The sequence below is a fragment of the Ptychodera flava genome, chromosome 19 (genome assembly GCF_041260155.1).
Source record: "Ptychodera flava strain L36383 chromosome 19, AS_Pfla_20210202, whole genome shotgun sequence".
Lineage (NCBI taxonomy): Eukaryota > Metazoa > Hemichordata > Enteropneusta > Ptychoderidae > Ptychodera > Ptychodera flava.
This window is the reverse complement of record NC_091946.1, coordinates 24401868-24425958: the sequence shown is the minus strand read 5'-3', so window position 1 is coordinate 24425958 and position 24091 is coordinate 24401868. Positions and strand designations below refer to the sequence as shown.

The 24091-nt window shown below is 39.0% G+C and overlaps 2 protein-coding genes across 3 annotated transcripts; one reads left to right on the top strand and one right to left on the bottom strand.

Annotated features, from left to right (window-relative positions):
* Window positions 1-17: 17 nt before the first annotated feature.
* LOC139119009 (sialidase-1-like) lies at window positions 18-8615 on the bottom strand. Of its 2 annotated transcripts, XR_011548832.1 has the most exons (4): window positions 7816-8615; window positions 7216-7310; window positions 4964-5452; window positions 18-353 (listed from the first exon to the last, which is right to left on the bottom strand). XR_011548832.1 is itself a non-coding variant. In XM_070682622.1 (3 exons), the coding sequence occupies exons 1-3, from the start codon at window positions 8441-8443 to the stop codon at window positions 5048-5050; spliced, it is 1128 nt and encodes a 375-aa protein (XP_070538723.1). In that variant the 5' UTR covers window positions 8444-8615; the 3' UTR covers window positions 1315-5047. The 2 variants fall into 2 exon arrangements, 1 of the variants encoding a protein (XP_070538723.1); XM_070682622.1 differs by lacking the exon at window positions 18-353 and having other exon boundaries at window positions 1315-5452.
* Window positions 8616-11288: 2673 nt separating this feature from the next.
* On the top strand, window positions 11289-17191 carry LOC139118102 (sialidase-1-like). Its single transcript, XM_070681396.1, has 4 exons — window positions 11289-11622; window positions 11763-11933; window positions 12622-12716; window positions 13112-17191. Exons 1-4 carry the CDS (start codon window positions 11289-11291, stop codon window positions 13514-13516), a joined length of 1005 nt encoding a protein of 334 aa, XP_070537497.1. The 3' UTR covers window positions 13517-17191.
* Window positions 17192-24091: the final 6900 nt, after the last annotated feature.

Genomic DNA, 24091 nt, shown 5'->3' with positions numbered 1-24091 from the left:
ACTACACAAGGACGAAATTTCCTTTGCTGAAATATTTATTCAACATTGTTTTCACAAACTGTAATAAAATCTGACTTCATTTAAAAATTTATAGAAGTGTAATTGAAATCTAAACACACTTTTTTTTTGCAAATACATCAGCACTGAGTGTATGGAAGCTAAACTTTGCCTGCGTGATAAGACAGCGTGGTACACAGCGTTCTAGTTGGAGTAATGTCGATCTCACATACACTATGACATATATAAGAGACATATTACTGTAATTAATTTCGCTTCTTGAATTCATTTGTTAATCGAGATACAAGTAGTACCTGAGAGTATATCTAGTTCGATTATCACAATCGATAGTGTGTGTAAGGAGCTCTGTAACCTCCACAAATGTAATAATCTCCACAAATGTAATATCAACCACAATTGTAATAAAATGCACCCATAAATGTAATATCGCCCATAAATGTAACAAAAATCAACCATAAATGTAATAAAAACTTCAACCACAAATGTAATAAATGGTAACCATAAATGTAATAAAAAAATCACCCATAAATGTAATACTTGTCAACCATAAATGTAATAAATCTATTTTGTCGTTGAAATTGAGGAATTAGCCCATAAATATTTATCTATGTAATAAGGAAAGCAACTCCACACATTATTCATTTCTTAATTGTTTGCGTTTAGTGTGTTTTGCATATTTGAAAGTGTATTTTACGTTTCCCTGTTTTGTGTACAGAACTGATTGGTCATGGCGAGACACAGCTGTAATCTGAACGTCAGTGCAGTCTCTACTCCAGAGTGGGGAAGACTGTATAACAACTTCGATCCTTTAACACCGTTTTTTCGAAAATTGCCGTACTTTCTTAATCAATTGCCTCAAATTCGTCTTCAGTGGATAAATTGTGTGGAATAATCGATAGATTGTCTGTATTCCTATGTTGTCCCACTTGAAGTTTGTTCCTTCACTAGGGATGCCAGGATGTCTAATTTGTTGTTCTACTGTGTTCAAGGTAGTGTTCGTATTGTTTTTTAGCTACTATAGACTATAGTCTATGGAAGCTATTGGGATGGGTATCCGTCCGGCGTCCGGCGTCAGTCTGTATATATGTATGTATGTATGTATGTATGTATGTATGTATGTATGTCCGTTTGTGAGGCGTCCGTCCACTCAAATATCTTGAGAACCGCAGTACTTACTGATTTGATATTTGTTGTGTAGATGAAAAATATGATTTTGAGAAACTATTTTTTTTAATTTTTTGATATTGTTGAAAATAGGCAAATTAATGCCAAAAAAGGTGTTTTTGGTAAAAAATCTTCTTCTTCATAACCGCTGGTCAGACAGCTTTGTTATTAGCTCCGCTGTCAGCGACGCGGAGCTTATCAAATAGGTTGATTTTCCGTCGTCGTCCGTCGTCGTCCGTCGTCCGTCGTCCGTCGTCGTCGTCGTCGTCCGTCAACAATTGCCTTCTCCTCTGAAACCGCAAGTCCAATTGCTTTGAAATTTTATATGCAGTTCACTTTGGGTGACGTCACTTAAGTTTGTTCAAATCGTGGTGAAATTTGCATATTTGTATTTTTGGGGCATTTTTTGGTGTTTTTGGTAAAAAAATCTTCTTCTCTGAAACCGCTTGTCGATTGCTTTGAAATTTAATATGCAGTTTACTTAGGGTGACTTCAGTCAGATTTGTTCAAATCGTGGTGAAATTTGCATATTTGTATTTTTAAGGCACTTTTGTCATTTTTGGTAAAAAAATCTTTAAAAATCTTCTTCTTCAAAACTACCAGTCAGATAGCTTTGAAATTTGGTACATATGTCCCTAGGGATGATCTATTTCAGATTTGTTCAAATTGTGAAGAAATATGCAAATTTGCATTTTTAAGGCAATTTTTGCCATTTTTGGTCAAAAAATGTATTTCTCAAAACGTACTGGTCTGATAGTTTTGAAATTTGGTATACAGGTTTCTATAGATGCACTAAGTAATATATATTGAATTTCTGATGAAATCTGTAATTTTGTATTTTTGGGGCAATTTTTGCCATTTTTGGTCAAAAAATGTGTATTTCCAAAACTACTCATCTGATAGCTTTGAAATTTGGTATAGAGGTTCCTACACATGAACTGAATGATATGTATTGAAATTATGATGAAATCTGTAATTTTGTATTTTTGGGGCAATTTTTGCCATTTTTGGTCAAAAAATGTGTATTTCCAAAAGTACTCATCTGATAGCTTTGCAATTTAGTATACAGGTTCCTACAGATCACCTTAATGATATGTATTGAAATTATGATGAAATCTGTAATTTTGTATTTTTGGGGCAATTTTTGCCATTTTTGGTCAAAAAATGTGTATTTCCAAAAGTACTCATCTGATAGCTTTGCAATTTAGTATAAGGTTTCTACAGATCACCTTAATGATATTTATTGAAATTATGATGAAATCTGCAATTTTGTAATTTTGGGGCAATTTTTGCCATTGTTGGTCAAAAAACGTGTTTCTCAAAAAGTACTGGTCTGATAGCTTTGAAATTTGATATACAGGTTCCTACAGATGAGCTAAGTAATATATATTTAATTTCTCTGAAATCTGTTGTTTTGTATTTTGGGGGCAATTTTTTGCAATTTTAGGTCAAAAAATGTGTATTTCAAAAACTGCTCATCTGATAGCTTTGAAATTTGGTATACAGGTTTCCATAGATGAACTAAATGATATTTATTGAAATAATGATGAAATCTGCAATTTTGAATTTTGAGGCAATTTTTCCCATTTTTGGTCATCAAAATATGTGTTTCTCAAAAAGTACTGGTCTAACAGCTTTGAAATTTGGTATACAGGTTTCTATAGATGAACTAAATTTGATCTTTTGAAATTATGATGAAATCTGCAATTTTTATTTTGGGGGGCAATTGTTGCCATTTTTGGTCAGAAAATTTTATTCTCAAAACACTACTCATCAGATAGCTTTGGTTGACATGTTCCTAGGGATGATCCGATGTGATATATTCAAAGTATGATGAAATCTTCAATTGTGTATTTTTGCAGCTTATTTTAGCCACTTTTTTCTGGCCACTGCATTGAGCTATCAAAGATTTCCTCCTTCTTCATCAACATGTGTCAAAAATAGTTATTCTCTACATAAACACAGCGGAGCTATATCGGCCGCTAGGTCGCTTGTTTGGTATACAGGTCCCTAGGGATAACCCAACTTAGATTTGTTCAAATTGTGATGAAATATGCAAATCTGTATTTTTAAGGAATTTTTTTGTCATTTTTGGTCAAAATTTGACTTACATTGTATGTAATTCTTGTACTGTATAAACCCTATCAATTCACCCAGAAAAAATAATTAATATGATTTTAAATAATTGAATTAATTAGGAAATCATCAAAGCCAAAATAATTTTAGTGTGGAATTATCAGAAAGTTCAACTTTTTTGACAGTTCATAGTGAAATGCTTACCATCTTGGAGGATTAAAACATGATAAAGGCAACTTTCCTGAATCCCAACTTTGATATATTCTGAACCACCATTTATGTTATCTAAAAGAAATTGCTCATAATAGTTGTCATGATAGGGTGGTCAAATAAATAGAGATAGAGAAAGTTCTAATTTCCATTTATGGTTGACTTGGTAAGGATAAAATAAGATTACTTTTTGAGGAAAAAAATAGAGTGGTCAATTAAAAGAGTGGTCAAAGTGATAGGGTTTTTATGGTAAAGCTGAGCTGTAAGATTCCTCGTGCTATTTATAGCAATTATGCAATCTGTGTAAACAGTGCAATGAAAGTGTAACATGATTCCTTATAGTGCTTTTTATGACCTTGAACTTCTTAAGTTACAAACATTTGTCTCTTCAGTGTGCTTTCTCTGAGTACGTACAGTCTCAACTGATTCAACAGAACTTACTTACAATGTTAATTTGAAAGTTAAAATGTGCTTGGTTAATAGGATGAAAATACTCATATTAAAAGATAACCAGCTGAAGATTCTTTATAACCTGACAGATATGCTGTTTTATTATGATGTAAATCTTGATTTAAGCAAGTCTTGTTTACTTTAATTAGAATGTAATTAACTCTCGTTTATTTGCTATTATAGACTAATATAGTCTCATGAAATATGCAAATCTGTATTTTTAGGGAATTTTTTTCCATTTTTGGTCAGGCCATCCTGAAATGAGCTATCAAAGATATCCACCTTCTTCATCAATACATGTGTCACAAAATGTTATTCTCTACATAACACAGCAGAGCTCTGTCAACTGTTGAGTCGCTTGTTTTTTTAAAACCGCTGGTCAGACAGCTTTAATATTTGGTTTACATGTCCCTAGGATGACCTTAGTGAGATCATTTCATACAGTCAGGAAATACTTAATTTTGTATCCATGTCTATAGTAGCTTCAGGGACTTTGGCCCTATGTTTACTAGATTGAAATATATGTTCTCGTCAACATGTTTTGTGTCGTAAGTTTCTGTTATAAGGTTTTATGTTTCTCTGTTATTTGTTCTGAGTCATCTGTCATAAACTTTGTGTGGTATCACTGGTTGACGAGTTATTTTGACGCTTCCTTATTATGTAATTATCAGTGTCTAGAACTGCTGTTCCACTTCCATTATCTAACGGTTTGATCAGTACCTCGCCGTTTTCTGATAGCGTTCTCAAAGTATTCTATTCTGTGTTTCGGAAAGGAAACCTAGTTTCAGGAAAGTATGCAATAACATTACACTAGTCTTATTAAAGTTATCATTTACTCAGGGCATTGATAAACAAATGATCACATATGCAAGTTCAAGTTTATTACATTTATGGTTGAGTTTTATTACATTTTTGGTTAATTTGTTTATTACATTTGTGGTTGCGGGTTGTTACATTAATGGTTGACTATTTTATTACATTTGTGGTTGATTTTATTACAATTGTGGTTGATATTACATTTGTGGAGATTATTACATTTGTGGAGGTTACAAGCTCTTGGTCGACAGAACTTCAAATCACACCCCGTGTAATGTACTTAGGATTTCTGTATACTTTTCAACTTTTAGGCTCAGGGATTGAGTCTGATTCTTGCAAAAGCAATGTGTCCGTCATTTCCCTTCTCGTAGATCAGACCGAGGTGGTTTTCATCCAGGGCTGTCAAGCACGAGTAGGCACTATTGTTCAAGTAGATAGGGAGCACGCCGGGCCACGTAGCCCCGCCGTCAAAACTCCACCACAGGGTGGCGTTGGTCCGCGACGTGGTACTGTTCACCCCGGAGAAGAACATGATTCCGTTGTGTCGCAGGATGCTGCCGCACACGCTGGGGTCCGGCAGCTGTTCCACGGTCTCGACTTCCGTCAGTGGGAACGTCATGCCGGAATCAAAACTCTTGGAGAAGATCCGACATCTGCAGTGGAAGGCGTAAGTATTCCTGGACATCATAACAAGACTCCCGTCATCCATTTCGACTATCTAGAATTGAATAGCAAGAAGAAAACAGCATTAGGTTATGCGAGGAGAAAATGTAGGCGACTCAGAGTAACACGAGACATGTAAATTCTTTAAGTGAATTTAAAGCCGAGAAAGTTAATGTGCATCCATTTTCAAAGACGACGTTATTTGAAAAAATCCTTGCATAAATGAGAGAAATATTGGGTTCAGAGATTTAGAAACATCTCAAACTTTACTGCAATGCATTGGGGATACATCTATTCTCTGAACGGATTTTCAGCATGACATAAGCTCAGCTTTGAGCAGTTATCTACTAGTACATGAACCGTGAAGCTGTTTGTAGAGGTTCTGATTGGTGGTAATCTCCTTCCTATGACAATAGAAAGTAAATTGTCAGAGTAGAAGAGCATTAAATCCCCATTCCGATGTCTCTGCCGGCGATTAGTATCGTTGGACAACTGCGAGGGACTGATGTGGAATTTCACAAGATCTGGTAGGACCATAATGTTCAGCCAGGCATTGATCCACATTTTTACTTTTACATTAGACACAGTCCGGACTGTGCATTAGCCATTCATTGACGTGTTTGAGGTTGAAGAAAGGTCAATTATAGTTATTGTGGCTAAAATATAACAGATATCGCATGTCACACAAAAACTCACTCGTTAGAAATTGTATTTTTACATTTACTGTCAAGTGTCACGCATTCGGACCGGAAAACAGACCACCGAGGTCGAAACTCGTGAAGCAATGTGCACTTACTGCATGTCACCGTGACGTTTAATTTATCGCAACGAACACGCTGATCACGATTTTACCGTACCATTGACACAAAATCGCTAACTTATGATATTAATAATAACTTTCGTTCAACATGCAGTGTTGCTGACAAACAACTTATGGCCTGGACTTAAATTCATTTGTCAACAATGTATCGTACATTACAGAAACACTGGCTGTGCTGACAAATGGAACGCAAGGTATTTCGATTTAATTGGGGGGGGGGGGTAGAACAAGAAAATATATATTTCAATAATTACATTTACTGCTAATAGAATTTTAATCCTTTCAAACCCCCCCCCCCCATTTCCCAGTAAAGAGGTCAAGCTTTGCTATAGGAAACAATGGGATAGGACCAAACTATCATGGTGAAAGGGTTGAGATCACGAACTAGTCACGAACTAGAAGTAAGAACAAACAGTAAGTGGAGTTACCCACAATTCTCCATGATTTGCACACTCACTGGCAGACATTGTTTTGCAAAAGGCTAATTCAATTTCATTAATTTCCGAACAATTCGGAACATAATTTTATCAAGATTATTTGTGAAAAGTATGCTCGAAAATTATTGATTATGTTTACAATTCAGGAATATATTGAGTAAGAAGCCAATGTCTGTAGGTGCTAAAATTGTATACTTTTCAAATTACAGATATTAGGCACTGATATGGTCTCATCAAACCACCTGTCAGACATGCAAATTTCCTTTGTCATGAACACTGAAAAATCTCCTTCGTGGAAAAGGGTTTGATTTTCGCATTATTCAAAGTGGGACACCGGAAAGATATGACCATCAAAACAATGCTGTCAGAAATTTGAAATATGAACCACGCTGTTCTGTATACTATGGAAATTTGCTCAGTTCAATGAGTGATCTCAGTGCGTACAGATCAAGGAGAATTGTGAATAACATCACTTACAGTCAAAATGGTGGGTATATACATATGAAAATGTTTTCTTTTCGTATTAGGTATAAGTCAAAGACTTATCAATTGGCTTCATACCTGGGACTCTCCGGGTACAAGGTCCCCCGCATTCTTCGACATATTGTATGGCATACCATAGACTCCACCACCGATGGACCAACTGTATCCATAATCTGAATTCAAAACCACAGAAATACAGTATCGGTGACCTTGGTTGTAACATCATCACGTGATCATGGAAAGGGGTGCTCCTCTCTGTACAACTACAATTTTCAAATTCCATTCGTGGCTTTTGATTTTACTGAAATTGGAGTCATGTGAAAAAGGGGCGTGTATTATACTATGGTGAATGTTCTATATTATGTCACAGAGGAGGATCTTTTCCGTTGTTGTTGTTCTTGTTGTTGTTGTTGGTAATGACGGTGATGCTGATGATGAAGATGATCATGATGATGATCATGATCATCATCATCATCATCATCATCATCATCATCATCATCATAATCGTCGTGAGGAGGAGGGCAGTGATGGTGATAAGTATGAGATACATAAGTGTTATTGTTATAGTGATTGTGAAATGAAGTTATGCATTCAGAAACCGTAACGACATTTAAAGAAATGAAGATTTTTAGTCATTTTTTTTTTCCAAATTAAATTATAAAGACAAAATCTCTTTACCGTCGCTGTAGAGACATTTAGCGGATCTTGTTAAAGATGACATAGTATGTCCACAAACTAGCAGCCGGCCGATGTTGTTACCATATTTCTTCTGGATGCCATAGCCAGGCCCGGCTGTCCAGGAATATCCCTTCAGTTTGGGATTTCTGTCCCCAAGGGCAACTGGATCACTCCACGTGACTCCCCAGTCCATACTCTTGGTCATGTAGATTACCGGTTCCTTGTGCGAGTGAACGTATATCAAAATGACTGAATTGTTAAGATGGTCGATGACAACACCCCCGAGGTTCAAGCCGTCCACCGTCGGATCGTCGTCCAGAACGAAGTCTGTGACGCTCCACGTACTTCCGCCATCTTTGGAGCGACGGAGGGCTAGAAACTTTGAGCCGTAGTCTCCACCGCTGTATTTCCTCCCCTCAGCAAACGCCAGCGTCGTCCCATCTGGGCACGTAGTCGTGATCGGAATTCGGTAGATGTCGACTTCGCCGGGGGAGCCAGGAGTGAACAGGTACTGGTCCTCGACAACCACGGGTTTGAAATCGTTCGGTACGGGAAAACGCGTGAATCCCGAAGCCGTTGCAGAAAATAGGACAAGAACGACACAGGCGACATGCATGGCGACCAGCATCTTGCGTTAATGCAACAACTGCAGAATACCGATGTGTCGCAAGCTCACATGATTCCGGTGGGCGTCGTCGATCCAAGAACGTATGTGTTTTGGTGTTAAAATACAAGGACAGCTGTTCGAACTCGTTGATATGAGGAAAGCAGAACACTTGCGTAGCAGGTCAGGTGACCAATGTCATATGACTGCGCCCGTATGACACCATTAACTGAGCGGTATAGTAGCAACTTGACGTACATAAAGGAGATAAACTTTCACCCCAGTTATTTAAATTCACATTCTATCTTAATGAAGTGTAATTTTTGTATCAGTATGTCTTGCCCCATTTGCCGTACGGACAGATTTTACGGGTCAATAAGATTACGCATTTTTCCTTGTGTATCCCTCCACCCCTACATCTACAATAGACCGCACCACGGCGGGTTAAGGTCAGTTGTCACGTGCCTGCAGTAACAGTGGATCTCACGAAACGACTGTAAACATTTTTACCGTCACTTATCGTTCGTTTCATTTAATAATTCAGTGTCGCTGTATCCTTGTTTAACCAGGTAAGTCATCTTCGTCTCATTTTACTGTACTGCAATTATGATACCCTCCGTTGAAGTGTTCCCTTATAGAGTTTCAGTGGCCCATACTCGAATTTAATCGAATCGCTCGGTAGTATCAATAATATGATCCAATTTTCGACGTTGTTGGGCGGCCACAGTGTCAGAGTCGCTAGTCGGTAGCTTGAAACCCCGGCGCCTTCGGGTTGGCTGGTGTTTACATCTAGATTATTTCATTATTTGTTCTTTTACTGATGTGAAATTGATTGCGTATTGTTTTATGACACTCGGTTCCTGTTTTGTCACCTTTGACCTTTTCGCAAATACACTGCAGCTGCAGGCAAATTCGTGCTCTGACATTTGACGTCAAAACATATTTTCATAGTCTTCCTAATTCACTATAACTTTGATAAAACAAATAAATATACCAGGATGTTCCTTCAACGTTACATATACCTCAAATTAACCACAATCTCACATTAGTTTGGCTGCAATTGCTCGAGAAAAACGAGGAAATTCCGGTAACGTACCGACCGAATCTCTGATCATAGTGCGTATACTTTATATTCACATGTAAATCAGGTGCTTGGTTTGAATGCGGGTACGGTCTCAAGGCCAAGAAAATAAAGAGTGTCTTTCTCATCCTCGCGCTTGTCAATTCAGCCCGCCACGTCAACCTTTTTTCTTCTCATGAGGAAATAATATAAGAAAAATATACGCAAAAATACGCGACGACAGTGCATAATACGGTGTTGTATAAAATCAGACTGTAAACAAAATAACTGACACTAACATTCCATTCAAAACCGTACAAATATGTCACTGGCATATTATGCTGTCCAAACTGTACATCGCTGCACTAAAAGTCAAACCGCAAAACTGTTGCTGTACAAAAATAATAAAGCAACACTGCTGTCCATTTATTTCTGCGTGCATTCCCGTGTTGTTTTCATGTTTTTACGGCGTTCTTGTTTATTGACGGATGAAAAAAAGTTAAGAGTAAGAAAAACCACGTCACCGCATCATTTTTGAAATATGTCCAGTTTGAGCAACAAACTTTTTATTTTTCTTGGCCTAACCTAGCCTTTATAGGACAATTTCACTTCCAGTTCTCGATGGCGGATCGTTTAGTTATGCATGTTCATATTAAGGTGAAGTACTACGAATTACGTCAAAATTAGGTTGTGGTGTCATTTTCTTGAAACTTTGCACAAATATTCTTGGAAGTTGTGCAAGTGCAAAAACAAAATAAAAAATGGGGGTCACCACGCTCGTTTCCATGGAAACGGACGTTAAAATGGCGTCGTTAGAAATAAATAAAAATGATATAATTCACTTAAACTAAAGAAAGCAATTATAAAACGCTTAGCAAATGAGTTAATTTTAATAAATACCAAGACTTAAGATCCAAATCTATCGAATGTATAATTTCCATGATGTTTGTAAAGATATTTTAACATAAGGATCGATTACAAAATGACGATATCGAAATTGTATCACTACATAATTTTCGAACTTTCTTCCTGTCGCTTTGAATGGTGTCATTTTGACCAAACTTGACGAATAAAATCCTGACATAATACCATTTAGTTTACACTTTTAATAAAAGTGTGTTACCACGCTACTTTTTACAATATCTCCAGGTGAATGGGTAATATGCGCCATGTAAATGGGAGAGAAATGTTAATTTTGCGCTCATATTGAATAAAAACCAGCTTCTAGGGGGTCAAAATATGACAAGTTAAAAGGTCACATGTATTTCTAGGAGACTGGGTCAAAAAATTAGGTAAAAGCGCAATTTCAACAATGACAGGTGATGTTAAATACATGCGCTACAAAATAACCCATTTGCGGCAGGCTGGAGTTAAATCTGCGCAGAAATGTTCTAAAGCGTGTGCGCGTCCGAATTCGTCGCCCTTTACCTTAAGGCGTTGTAAACACTTTATTTGATTGCCAACGTGTAAAATTGCCCATGGCATATTTTGTGATACAGCCTTTTGTCACGTGTTAATGCATCTTGCACGGCCATAACTGGTAAAATACAGGAGACTGCGGTTTCTCATAGAGAAACATCAAAGGAAGACTGAAGCCGTCACAGTTTACCTCAACCGACATATGCTTTTGAAATAAACATTTATGCACAAATTATTGTTCGAAGAATTATGGGTCATGACTTGTAGCAATATCATGTGTTGCAGTTAAAATATCCTGGTTTCACGATCTCAATTTCTTTATTTTATTTTTGGTTACAGCGGAATCCTCATTGCCATTGACGCACACAAAACGTCCCTACTTGCTTCCAGATGGCGTTTGTGGGGTTACTGCAGTACAGCGCCCTCGCAGTCCTAATTTTGCAAATCCTTCGACCATCTCTGGCGAGCGTGGCACCTGTTGTCGTTGAAAAGCAGCTCCTATGGCAAGGCGGGTCGACCGCCGAAGTGGCGGCCTTCCGTATTCCAATCATCACGAACACTCCCGACGGCGGTCTCTTGATCGTGGCCGAGTCGCGGAAGTTCTCCGGTAGCGATGCTGGTGCAAAGTTTCTGACGCTACGCCGGAGTATCGACGGCGGGTCGAGCTGGAGCCCCGTTGAACTTCTCGTGGAAGATTTTCAAACCGTCGACGGTCTCAACGTTGGTAATTTCGTCGTAGATCGCGACAACGGCACCCTCATCGTTCTATACAACTACTGCGTGCACGAGACTTGCTCAGGGAAGAACAACGGGTCCTATATCTTCATGTTGAGAAGCAACAACTGGGGACAGTCTTGGAGTAAGCCCATCGATGTTTCAATAAACAGCCCTTCTCTGAAAGGGGTTCCTTGGGGCTCCGGACCAGGTATGGCATTCAGCTTACCAAGGGAAAACAGAAGGGCCGCCTTGTAGCGTGCGGACATCTTATATCTGACTATGGTAGTCGAGAGGGACTTTACTGTCTAAAGAGCGACGGTAGGAAATCCAAAATTTCATTTTTTGTTACAAATCAGAGCTATACAATATTAGATTTCGGATCAGTTTGCATGACATTATTTCTATCGCTTTTGACCTGTAAGACAAGTAGTCTTCATTTTATTCTTCATCTCCCATAGGTTAGACTAAAACAATCAGTTGTGTAATGGTGGTCCCAAGTTAGGGCTGCAGTTTACCGAGACCCATACACAACTGGATCTTTCAGTCTACCCATCGGTACACTTACATAAAGTATCAACCGCTCTTGTAAAACACAACGCATGTGCAATATTTTGCGATCATAGACCTTCCAGAAAAATGGGAGTTTTTCTCGGGGGCCTATGATGCGATAGTTTTGTCGACAAAATCCAGTCATCAGCATTATTCGCCGTTCTGAGCTGACGAGTTGCTAACTGGGAATTTAGCCATGGACATGATTTTGTAAAACTGTACAAACAAACACACGCGTGCTGGAAAAGACCTTGAAGTTCAGCTGAAAATCTTTAAATAAACACATCTATTTTCACTGCCGTGTCAATAGCTTTCGTGAGACTACTGCCACTTCTTTTTCAGAGAACTTTTTACTTGTTTCTACTGACATTTGCTCGGCGAATACTGGCTGCATTCAGCTCTCTACCGATCAATCAGTCTAGTGTACGTATTCATTCATCTTTCGTCTCATATGCAGATCACGGGAACACTTGGGAAGTCGGCGCTTCCATACCCGGTATCCCCGATTATTCCGCCAAGAAGGTGGGTGACTTTGCTTTGTCAGAACCACAGGTAAGTTTGAAATCGTCGGACGTCGCGTCTGTTTGCTGTCTGCTGTGCCATACAAAACGGATGAATGTCATTTAAGCGTTTTAAACATTGTAAGTTGCGTGTGGGGATAAAACAACAACACTACCGACTGAATGTAGAGTACAGAAAAGGCTTATAAACTTCTAAGTACTTCCAAAAATTCACCTGAGTGCCTGAGAGATCCACCAAAACAGATTTACACACCACGAGTTTCCGTATCGTGCTGTCATTTTGAAAGATATCGATACGTGCGTAACCCTTTGTAAGCTCCTAGAGCGGTATTGTAGCCTTTCTCATAACTATCGAATGTTTGTGAAAATCCAAAGTTTTCTCAACTAAGCTTGCACTTGTACATTTTTTAAATTCTTTTTCCCAAGATCGTCGAACTACAAAACGGATCACTTCTCTGCTTCACGCGGAACACGTACGCATACCACTGTAATTGCAAGGTCGTATCTCGCAGCGATGATCAAGGCGACACATTCCTTCAAAAAAGCATCCGTTTCGACGACATTCTGGTCGACCCCGGCTGCGCCGGCAGCGCCCTCATGCACAAAGGTGTGCTCTACCACCTCAACCCCAACTCAGCAAAGTCGAGAGACAACTTGACACTCCGATGGAGCGAAGACGAAGGCCAGACCTGGAAGGGCTCCCTCGCCATCGACCCCGGTTCCAGCGGGTATTCCTGTCTGTCGGCGATCGACGATAATCACATCGGATTGGCGTATGAAACGAGAGGATACAGAGATATTACTTTTGTGAGAGTGAGACTTCACCCCTGATAATGCTATTTTCCCCAAATTTGTTCAAGCTGCTGCTCGCTTGAAAAGCATTGGGCGATGTCGTCCTCAGGTAGTTTCGCAGTGAACCGCCTCCGGTATTTTTAAATTTATTACGACGCAGCATACGCCCTGCGTTCCTCAGCCTTGCAGATATTTTACCAAAACCTCACAAGATACTAAAAGTAGTGTATAGGGTCAGTAGCTGTAACTTTCATTTTATCATCAGTGGTTAGTTTTTGTTCTACTCTCCAACGCATGTTAAAATACCAAATATTTAGCTTGTCAAGACAGTATCTATATGTGTAAAATGCAATGCTATTGTTCAAGTTGCCTGTGAATTCTAGCCTGGCCTAGAATATTCCATTGTCAACAGTTACAATGCAGTCTATACATGTACAGGCTGAGTTGACAAGCTGAAAACGGTGTCATGTATTTCAACATGCTTTTGGATGTAGAACAAGAAAGTCGTTGGCATACAACAACAAAAATTGTGAAAACAATATCAACAGTATCAGCTACTGGCTCTTTAAAGGGAGGGGTCATCGGAACTGGTCTCAAAGGTCGTATGGGTCCCATACGACCAATGAAAACACAGTATCAAAGGTACGTTGGCGTTGTTGAAATTTAAAACATGATTGTCATTTCTGTGTACATCTTAATATGTAGATGATGCATCCGGATATTGTGCATGAAGAAGAAAGTCGCACAGGCGCAGTTCCGACGACCCCACCCCTTTAAGGTAGTATGCTCCTCAAAAGTGAAATACTCAAACTTTTGCTCAACTTTCCTCAATAAAACTTTCAAACATTCTCTGACCAAATCAAGAAAAAAAATCGGGGTCACCGTCACGGCACGAAGTTTAGTACTAGAGAAACAAATTACCTAATATTTACCGATATTTGAAATTCAAAATGGCCGCACCCTTTGTTAATATGGGGGAAACAAAATTTGCGATTTTCGAAACTCTAAGATGGTGAAAATATTTTTCCAAGAGCTTTAAAATGAGCCTCCACAAGTGATAGAGCTGTAAAGAATTGTAAATATTTCAGAGTCCAAATATCTGTCCCCGAGGCGCATTCTACCGCTAGTGTTATACTTGGAACGCGTATTTTGTCCACACTGTAAACCTTTCACTTCGTCATTTACTTTTTTCAAGAGTTCCAGCTTGCCAATAAATTCATAGTGATGTTCTAAATTTGTTGTTTGCAGGGTAAAATGAGAGTTATCGTTGTAAGTTTACCGCGAAGAAACTTTTTTCTTTTTCACTGTCAGTAGAGTCATGATGATGTTTATGTGTTTTTACGAGGAATTCTCCCAAATCCTTGCTGACATCGTAATATTATGAGATTTCTGTTTGAAATCTGTAGAATATAAAGTTCTGTGCTAAGCGCAGAGAAGAAGATAGCGACACGAGAAAAAAAGTCAAGGAAAGCCTTTGGTTTTTAATTTTTTTTCTCAAGAATTTTTGATTTGCTTCAACGGCAGAGTTCTAGTAGAGTTTCTATGGCTTCAAGGCATACACAGTATAGTATATTATATGGCAAATTTCAATACTCAGATTTCAAATGGCATATTTCAAAAATTGGAAAATCGACCGCTTTAATTATAAAACACTGAGCATTTCATAGGTTTGTCTTTATGTGTTTGTGACCTTTTACTAACGAGCTCCGGGAGCATTCTCTGATGGTCAAAGTGTACAATCATTCGCATGTAAATATTATTGTTCATTAACTTGACAGATTCACGAAAAATGATCACAATTTTCATGTTTTATCGAACTCAGTTTCATCTATATAGTAAGTCGGATATGTCTCGGAAGTAATCCGTTTTGACGCATATCACCAGGATATGTGAAGATGTCCCAGCATATTTTCATGTGTACGGATATTTCACCTATGCGCGTGACCTTTGACCCAGAAATGCTACTTACAGACTCGCACAACATTATTAGCAGTTTATGTCGTACTCGTTGTGTCACAGAGGAAAAGAACACCGAATTGACATACAAAGAGTATGTTTTTAAGTTGTTCCCTGCAACTTACATTTATAGTCGTTTTGTAAGTGAGTGCATGTTATGCAAACATGACAACTTTTCCCCACACAGACTTAGACGGGGTGGCTGTGACCATGGATGTAAAAATAGACATCCATGCTGTGACCAATCTTGATTGAAATTGGTCTTAGCCACCCCGTCTATTAAAATTCATGAGTTTACTTTTCTTGTGTACGTACATACTTGTATCAGATGGAAATCTGAGGATTTGCGATTACATCAGGTTGACAACCCCCTACACAAGAGCAATGAATGTAAAAAGTGTGAAAGAGGCTCCCACCTAACTATCCAAAATGTTTTTGTGTCAAGTTTATGTTTGATTCGTTTCAAAAATGTGTTCATACATTCCTATCCGATTGTTTGTGTTAACAAAAATGTTTGTTCGCCTCGGATATTTGTAGGGAAGTTTGGATCAGTGTGTACGGTAATGTTTTGTTTGTGTGGGGAAAGCTTATGGCGAGACGCAGCCGGACCTATTGTGTTACAGAGTTGATAGAGTGGCCCTTTGACGCTTGCGTTTCGAAACCCGAGTGTGGTTTCTCATCAGTCGCAGTGTAGATTCTTTCCTTAGTTTGTGTTTGTGAAAATTTATTTCAATGCATTATAGTGGTCTTGCTCTTCGAGTAGCGAGGAACGTATATTAATGTTTGGGTCTCGTTGTGAGTCCGTTTGGTGGTTCAGTTTGTTTGTTCTATGTTTCTTTACTTCAGTAAATTTTGTTTTGAATAGTGTGTCTTTTAGAATTTTGCCGAGGTTTGTGTATTTTTGGCAATAAGTACCACTGCGGGGTAAGGATTTTATGTTTTCTGGATCAAGATACTTACAAGTATCATGATCGATGTGTTTGTTCTCGTACATTTTGTTTAATAGACCGTGTACTTTGTTTACTGTTTGTTCTGTGTCGTCACTGGCTAGTTGTGTATAATACTTAGTGTTGCGTAATTGCCTTTCGCATTCGTGTACGTAATCTTTTGTGTTGACAAAGACAAAACCCAACCCTTGTCGAAGGGTTTTTATGGTAATTTGTCTAGTCTCTACTGTTTGCAAGCTGGTTTATCGCGATTCTTTGGGCACGCGACATGTTTCGTTTCCTTGTTTGAAAGGGTATCTCTAGAAGTGCGAGTTTAGCAGCTTCAGATAGCTTTCAGGTTTTGTATTTTTTCTGTTCGTGGAGTCCAATGTGACTTTTCTTTGAATTGGTGTTGTTGCGATTGTTCGTGTCTCATGATGTCTCCGGTGTTTGGCTTAATTGCTAATGAACTTTTAATGTTAATTGTTTTCCAAGTCAACTATCCAAGCATTTTAAGAGGGGTGATCAAAAAGGCCAGAACAGCCATTTTGAACAACCGGGTTCAAGAACCCGGGAAAGGTGTTTAAAGTGTGCGATAGATGTGTTTACGACATAAACATTACGAACAGTAGGATTAAGATAGGTATGAATAATCTAAACTGCCCAGTTTCTGTGTGGGGAAAAGTTGGAATGAAGTTGAATTTCCCAGCGAATGTACGTAAATTCTTTTGCACAGTTATTGTTGCCTTGGAAACAAGAGCTTTTCAGGTCAGGACCGACAACTGGCTGTGATTTTGTTGATAAAATAAACGTTACATAGGAACTCAAGAAACATCATTGATATTTATTTATTTTACAGTCTCGCATAAATACAACGATCAACGTAGTTGGCGTTATGGAGTTTTTGGCGCATGCGCTGTCACCTGCTTGTGAAGAAAAAATTCCCTTATACATGTCGCGCAACGCAAGTGTCTCTAACAGAAAAGAAAGAAAGTATACTTGTCAGTTATGACGGGATCACTTGAAATTCAGCGTAAAATTCATTCGCCTGAGGGCGGCTATCATCTGGCGCTGACCTAATATTTTCCAGTAATGGGTGTCTTCTAACCGCAAAAGTTGACAAAAGTTTGAAGCGTTCGTCACCAGGACGAACTTTTTCTCTCGTCTGTCCGACGTATCAATGACGCCATCATCGACGCAAGTCCTAAAAACTTCCTTTTGTTTTCGCCTGAATATTTCCAAGTCTCGGTAAAATTTATCGCCCAAGGCGTATTTTCCTCCACAGTGTTTTATTGAAGTAATCGTAAAGAATTGAATCGGCTAGACTCCACTCTCGAATTTTTTTATCAAAACTTTTGTAAAAGTTGTATCTTAATCGTTTACTCCGAACTCCTTTAGGGATATACAAAATGTCGTCAAAATCCCAGCACAGCAGGTTTTTCAATAAAACTAACGACTCGTCGTAATATTCCTGGATGAGAACTAAATTGAATTCTTTAGAAAACTCTTCAATTTTCAACAAACACGATTGGAACTAATTTGGGATAATTGGATGTTTGATCTACAAATGTAAGCTCATCTGCTTTTCTTTTTAAGTTATACACTTGCTTTTATGAGTAAATTGTAATATTGCAACATTAAGCTTTAGAGCACCTAACATTTTTGAGAAATTTGAAAAATATGAAGATCCAATTATCCCAAATTAGTTCCAATCGTGTTAACAGCACGTATGAGATGTTGGTCTGTTGCTGGGCATTTAGTCCGAGATCGTACATCTGGCCGTTTCTGATGTACGGTCGACGGAAGAATGTCTGCTGCGAGAATTTGTCCAGCCTCCGAAGGAACATATTAAAAGGGCGCCTGTACATCGTCAAGCCGAGCTTCTCGGCCAGTTGGAAGTAACCGAAAGCCGATTCCAAGTTGGCGACGGGGTCCCGAATAATGGTGATGTACTTGGCACCAGGACGAATCACCTGGCTGATTTCCTTCCTTTAGTACCGTGCGTGGCTCGTCAGAATGTTGAACGTGACAGCGTCGCCGTCTTTGAAGTCGAGCGGAGGGGGAGACTTGATGTCTTGATGGCCATCTTGCGGTGGAACAACTGACTGGTCAAAATGTGGCTGTGTGGGTTAAGAACGAAAGACAGATTTCTCAGGTAACCGAATCGTTCGATAATGGAAGCCAGTGTGGTACTGCCAGTCTTGTGGGTCTTGACAAATACTATGTTATTCACCTCTGCACATGAACCGTTACTCTTCTCGATGGCGCTGTCCGATATCTGAGAAGTCAGCTCGCTGAAGTTTGTGCTGAGCAATTCCAAAACAGAAGACCTACGGGAGAGAAAACAGACGAAGCGTTTACGTCATGCGGGGGTTTTGAGACACCAAATAGAATGTTTAATAAAGACCAGGTGGGTCGTGTCAGTAAGTCAGTCAGCCTACACCCAGCCTTACTTTCAAGGTCACATATTTTGGTCAATTTAACCTGTCTGATAACCATAGTCTCTGGAAGTCAAATACATCTCATGTGGTGTATCCAACAGAATATGAATGCATAATTATGAAATGTATTAACTGAATCAAATATAAGTGTTCTGTATGTTACGACTAACTCAACCGGACAATGAGAATGACTCTATCGTTTTTAACAGTGTCGTTTTATTGGATAGATAGATAGATAGATAGATAGATAGATAGATAGATAGATAGATAGATAGATAGATAGATAGATAGATAGATAGATAGATAGATAGATAGATAGATAGATAGATAGATAGATAGATAGATAGATAGATAGATAGATAGATGGATGGATGGATGGATGGATGGATGGATGGATGGATGGACGGATGGATGGATGGATGGATGGATGGATGGATGGATGGATGGATGGATGGATGGATGGATAGGTAGAGGGATAAATGTAAGAACAATCATAAAACAATCTGACTGTCTCAAATTTGCAATACTCGAGGTTGGATAGTGAGCCTCGTCTTCGTTTTCTTCGCATGTTGTACTGTAACACAAAGCTTGTGATTGTCGTCCTAAGGAAGTGACGATCGACATAACGACTGTAACGACCATTACTAGATCGTGTTACGACATCAGCCCCACACAATTGATAGATTTTATGTTTGCGAGTCGCTATATGCCGAGTAACAACATATCCCAACTCCGTATTTAACTTCAATTAAAAATTAAACTTCAAGTATTAAAAATCCATCTGTCGACATATTGTCTTGTGTATACAGTTCCGGTCGTTGTGTATGGACTTACAATGTGTAGTGTCCCAGCCCAGACATTTATTTTAATTTTATTCCAGCTTTTAGTGAGAAAGTTATTACATGTCCTGTATAGGTAACATGTCACTTGATATGGACATTATTGGATTTTAGATAGGTTTATCGATCGAACACGGCTGTGTTCTGGTGAGTATGAGATAGACCAAAAGTTTTATTCTACTAATGGAGTACTAAGCGTACATACGAAACATCAGAGCACCATTCGATATGATGTAATAAAGCTTTATTTCTGTTTGTGTATGACAGTGTGTGTGAATTCTTTGGAAGTTACATGAAATTGCTTTCGAGGGCTAGTTCGTTTTTTAACACATCGTGCTCAAAGCTATTGTTATTCCTATTCCCAGGAAAGTCTATAATTTTTTCACGGATGAAATGTCGATAACTGGTTTTCATTCTCAGTTCATTGACTGTTAACACAGTAGCTGATATTCAAGAAACATAAATCAAACTTTTGTGAGTAAATCGTATCAGCGAACGATTTTGAAGAGACTGTATAACAACCGGGAGAACCGTGCAGTCGTATAAATTGACATAATCACCGTTTGTGTCAATGCTGCACTATAAGCGATCAGTTTCGAGATCATTTCAGAGTCACAGAAACAACACTGATTATATTACAAGCCGACAGTACAGCCATCACTGAAGTGCACTCTTGAAAGAACAAACGTGTCTTCTGTATTTGTAACTGTGCAGCCGGTGACAGACAGAAAACACAAGAGGGCTTTGACGAATACATCGGCACATCTCGTGCTTTGTAAGATTCATCTCTGAATCGTTATTACTATGTGTGTGTATATAAGCTTTGGTCAACTACACTGGATCAAAACGACGAGATTCTAATTCGTGCCGGCAATGATAAAGAAATACTTAATCCGACACGCGGCAAATACTTGAAGTAGTCTGTGTATGCGACAGTTCCCCTTTTTGATTCGCCCAAGATGTGAGGAAGGTACCCCTAACTCGGTGGAAGTATGACAGAGGAACGATATACGATTCAAGTCCAAATTGTCGTCAGCCTGCTTTAGCTTTACTATATGGGTGATTGGCGCGAGTCCACTATCCTGCATTATCTGAAGTGTTTAAAGTGTTTCGCTCTCGTTCACAGGTCTCGACGTAGACACTGAAATGATTGTCTGCTCTGCAAACGACGTGCTGTCCATAATCATCTAAATGTTGAAAAGAGAACTCCACGTGTTTCTCTGCCTCCTTACTGGCCGAGCTTGAGACGAGAAGAAACGCGATTTTATACAGGCACTGGTAAATTCAAACTCGAGCGCCAGAAGTCTTGACGTACACGGCACGAATTTTTAAGTTTGATATTTCATAAGCTCATAGCAAAATTATCTGATTGTTTATGTATTTTAAGTATGAGCAAATATGATAGATTATGTGTTCGTTATAACAATTATAATTCATTATTATCAGTTGCAAAAACAAACAAAAAGTAAATTAATATACGTGAAACAATAATATCGTGGCGATGAAGTAAGCTTATGGATTAAAAAATTGTCAGTATTCATTGAATATTAATCGTTGTCAGTAATCTGTTTAATTCTGTATGCGACGTAACCTCGGTGTAGATTGACAAACCGCCGACAATTACATCGTTACATGAAAAAAACTGTACGGTCTTGTTCTTTGCAAATAAAGCCTATACTTCTAGTTTGAGTTGGCATGTGCGATAGGCTATGGATAAAAAATTTATTTTATCTTTTCAAATGGCGATGTGACGTCACTATGCAGGGATATATACAGAGCGCTAATGAATTACGCTGAACTTATGTAAATTAGACACGCTGTCATCACCCAGGTGGGGCATCTATTCAATCATTTGAACTCCGCCGGTGGTTTCAACTCTTCCCGAGTCGCATACGTGACAAATGATCGATTTTCCGTTCCAAAGACGGAGAAACGGAGAAAGGCAGAGAGTGAAATCACGAAACGACTCAATCAGAATCAATTTGTAGACTTCGTTACACACACAATTACCGATGATATGAAATCGCGATACTTTCAGCTATGCAAGCACGATAACGAATCTCTGAAAGGATGATCCCTAGCGATAGCAATGCGCTGTCCTTTAACTAAGTTTCTTGTTTGGTTATTGTGTCATCAGTATTTGCGACGCTCCAATCAAACGAACTCCTGCAGAAATCATTACGATATTTTCATCACATTTCCGCGAATAAAACCCACGGATCTCATCAACTTGAGATAGAGAAACAAGTCATCATTACAGTCGATCCATCAAACACGACAAAAAATCAGCTACTTTAAACCAGTGTGACCTCAGGGTGTCTTGGGACACACTCGTGTTTGACAACGATTAGAAAATAACATGTTGCCATGGAAATGTCAAAAGAAGACGACGTCTCGGCGACAACCCAGCATTCGTCCGGATATTAAGACTGGAAGCGCGGGCCAGTTATTGTCTGCGCAACTACTGTATCGGATTAGAAGTTATCAACTGTCATTCATTACATCTATTTCAGCGACACTCTCGTGGCTGCTTCACACTGCTTCAATTTCAGGCGTTCTAATCAAAATTTCACTGATCTTTTGACATTCTCCACAGAGGGTTGCAGTTTAATCTGATTGGGTGTCACCATGGATATTTAAATTTTGGAATATGTGTCCAAGTGGTTGCATTATATCAAAGCAATTTTTTCGTGTACTGATCGATCAGTGATCGCCCTTTGTAGCGATGTTACCAAATTCTGTTCACCCTGTTGCCACCAATCTTTAGTACAGCCCTGTTATTGGTGTAGTATCTCGCACATACGACGGTGGGGAGCGAAAGCTTACATTGACAACCTCGTGCTTCGCACTCTGATCGCCACCTTTGGTGCTACGTTTGCTATTCCCCCATCGTCGTATGTGGGAGAGACGACACCAAAAAGAGACAGAAAAAGCACAATGAACTGTCGACAGTCTTGTCATGTCTGTATGTTTTGTTTCCCTTCATAGTCGCAATGTTCAACAAAATCCTCGCCAAGGCATTCCCATACAAACATCTCAGCCTATACATGGTGATTCATGATATCGTATCACCAAAATTAACAGACTATATGATGTTTAGAGCTGTTATGGTAACGTTCACATATCAAAATGCTGGGAAAAACATAATAAGATAAAAAAGAAAAGTATGACACCGCATCACACTTTCGCCAACTGTCAGGGACCAGTAACAAACCTCTGTATTCTCTGCCCTAAATAGAGGCCGAGTTTTCTAGAGTTGCTGTGAAACAGAATGTCAAACCAATGAATAGCAATTCGGGATAACAATCAGTTGCCGCAGCCCAGCGTCCTCATCATTTCTACGGTCAATTACTGAGATAACCTGGTTAGAAACTTCACCAATTACGAACTCCACTGTATATTTCATCATTCAATGCTGCCTCGGTCTCCGGGTAAGACCACAGACGTCGGGTCTTACATTTACCTGCCGTTTCTCATAGCTCGTGATGTCGCAATGGATTAGCGAAGGGCAACCAACTGGTTGTATTAGAAAATACCTTGAGGCGGAATGAAACTTCTTTCCCAGATTAGTTTGAAGATTTTTGCCGCCGAGCAAATGCCAACGATACAGGGCTAAGACTTTCGTTTGGATTTACTTCTTTTAGACTCGACTTTGTAAATTGAATCAAGCCGCTCTGGTTGGAAATACGAATCCTCCGGTCGGGCTTCGGTTTAATTCATTTGCATGACCTTCTCTAATTTTGATCGAAAAGGGCGAACAACAGTAATAGCAACGAAGCATATGAAACGTCGTGAGACACAAACTAAAAAAAAGTCGAGCTACAGTGACAAAAACTCTGGTTGTGTGGCATATTGCAGCAATATCGCACAGCATTGATGGATTTGTTATACGGTTCTGAGTTTTAACTGCTTAGAAATGATCGTTTGCATCACCCCTAGCTGAGGTTAAGTCATCCAGACGAGATGACGATCCTTTTACCGACAGTCATTTCCATCACAGGCAATAGAAGCTAGCTACTGTCTACTTTTCCATCCACGCCGTCTGTCGACTCTGCATTGATCCATTCGACGGGGTTGGCTAGAATGACGTGCAAACTACGGTGAGGAGCCCAGTTTGTTTTCTGCAACACCATTAAATGAATCGCAGGTTGCGCTATCGGTGGATCAAACGATGAAGCGATATCTGATTTTAAGAGGCCTGACTGAGAAGTTTGTGAGCTTCAAAATACATCTGCAGTGTGTAAATTCAACATTTGCCATTGTGTAGTCTTTAGTGATATCGTCCCCGCAACCTTAGCATGGGCTCAAACCTAGTGAAATGTAACTACATGTATTTGGAAAAATCAGCATTCAAGTTACATAATCGACGCATGGACATTTCTGTTAGCATTACAATTTACACTTTTGGATATATATTGACTAATTTTTCTCTCGCTTGTCTTCCACTGCGCA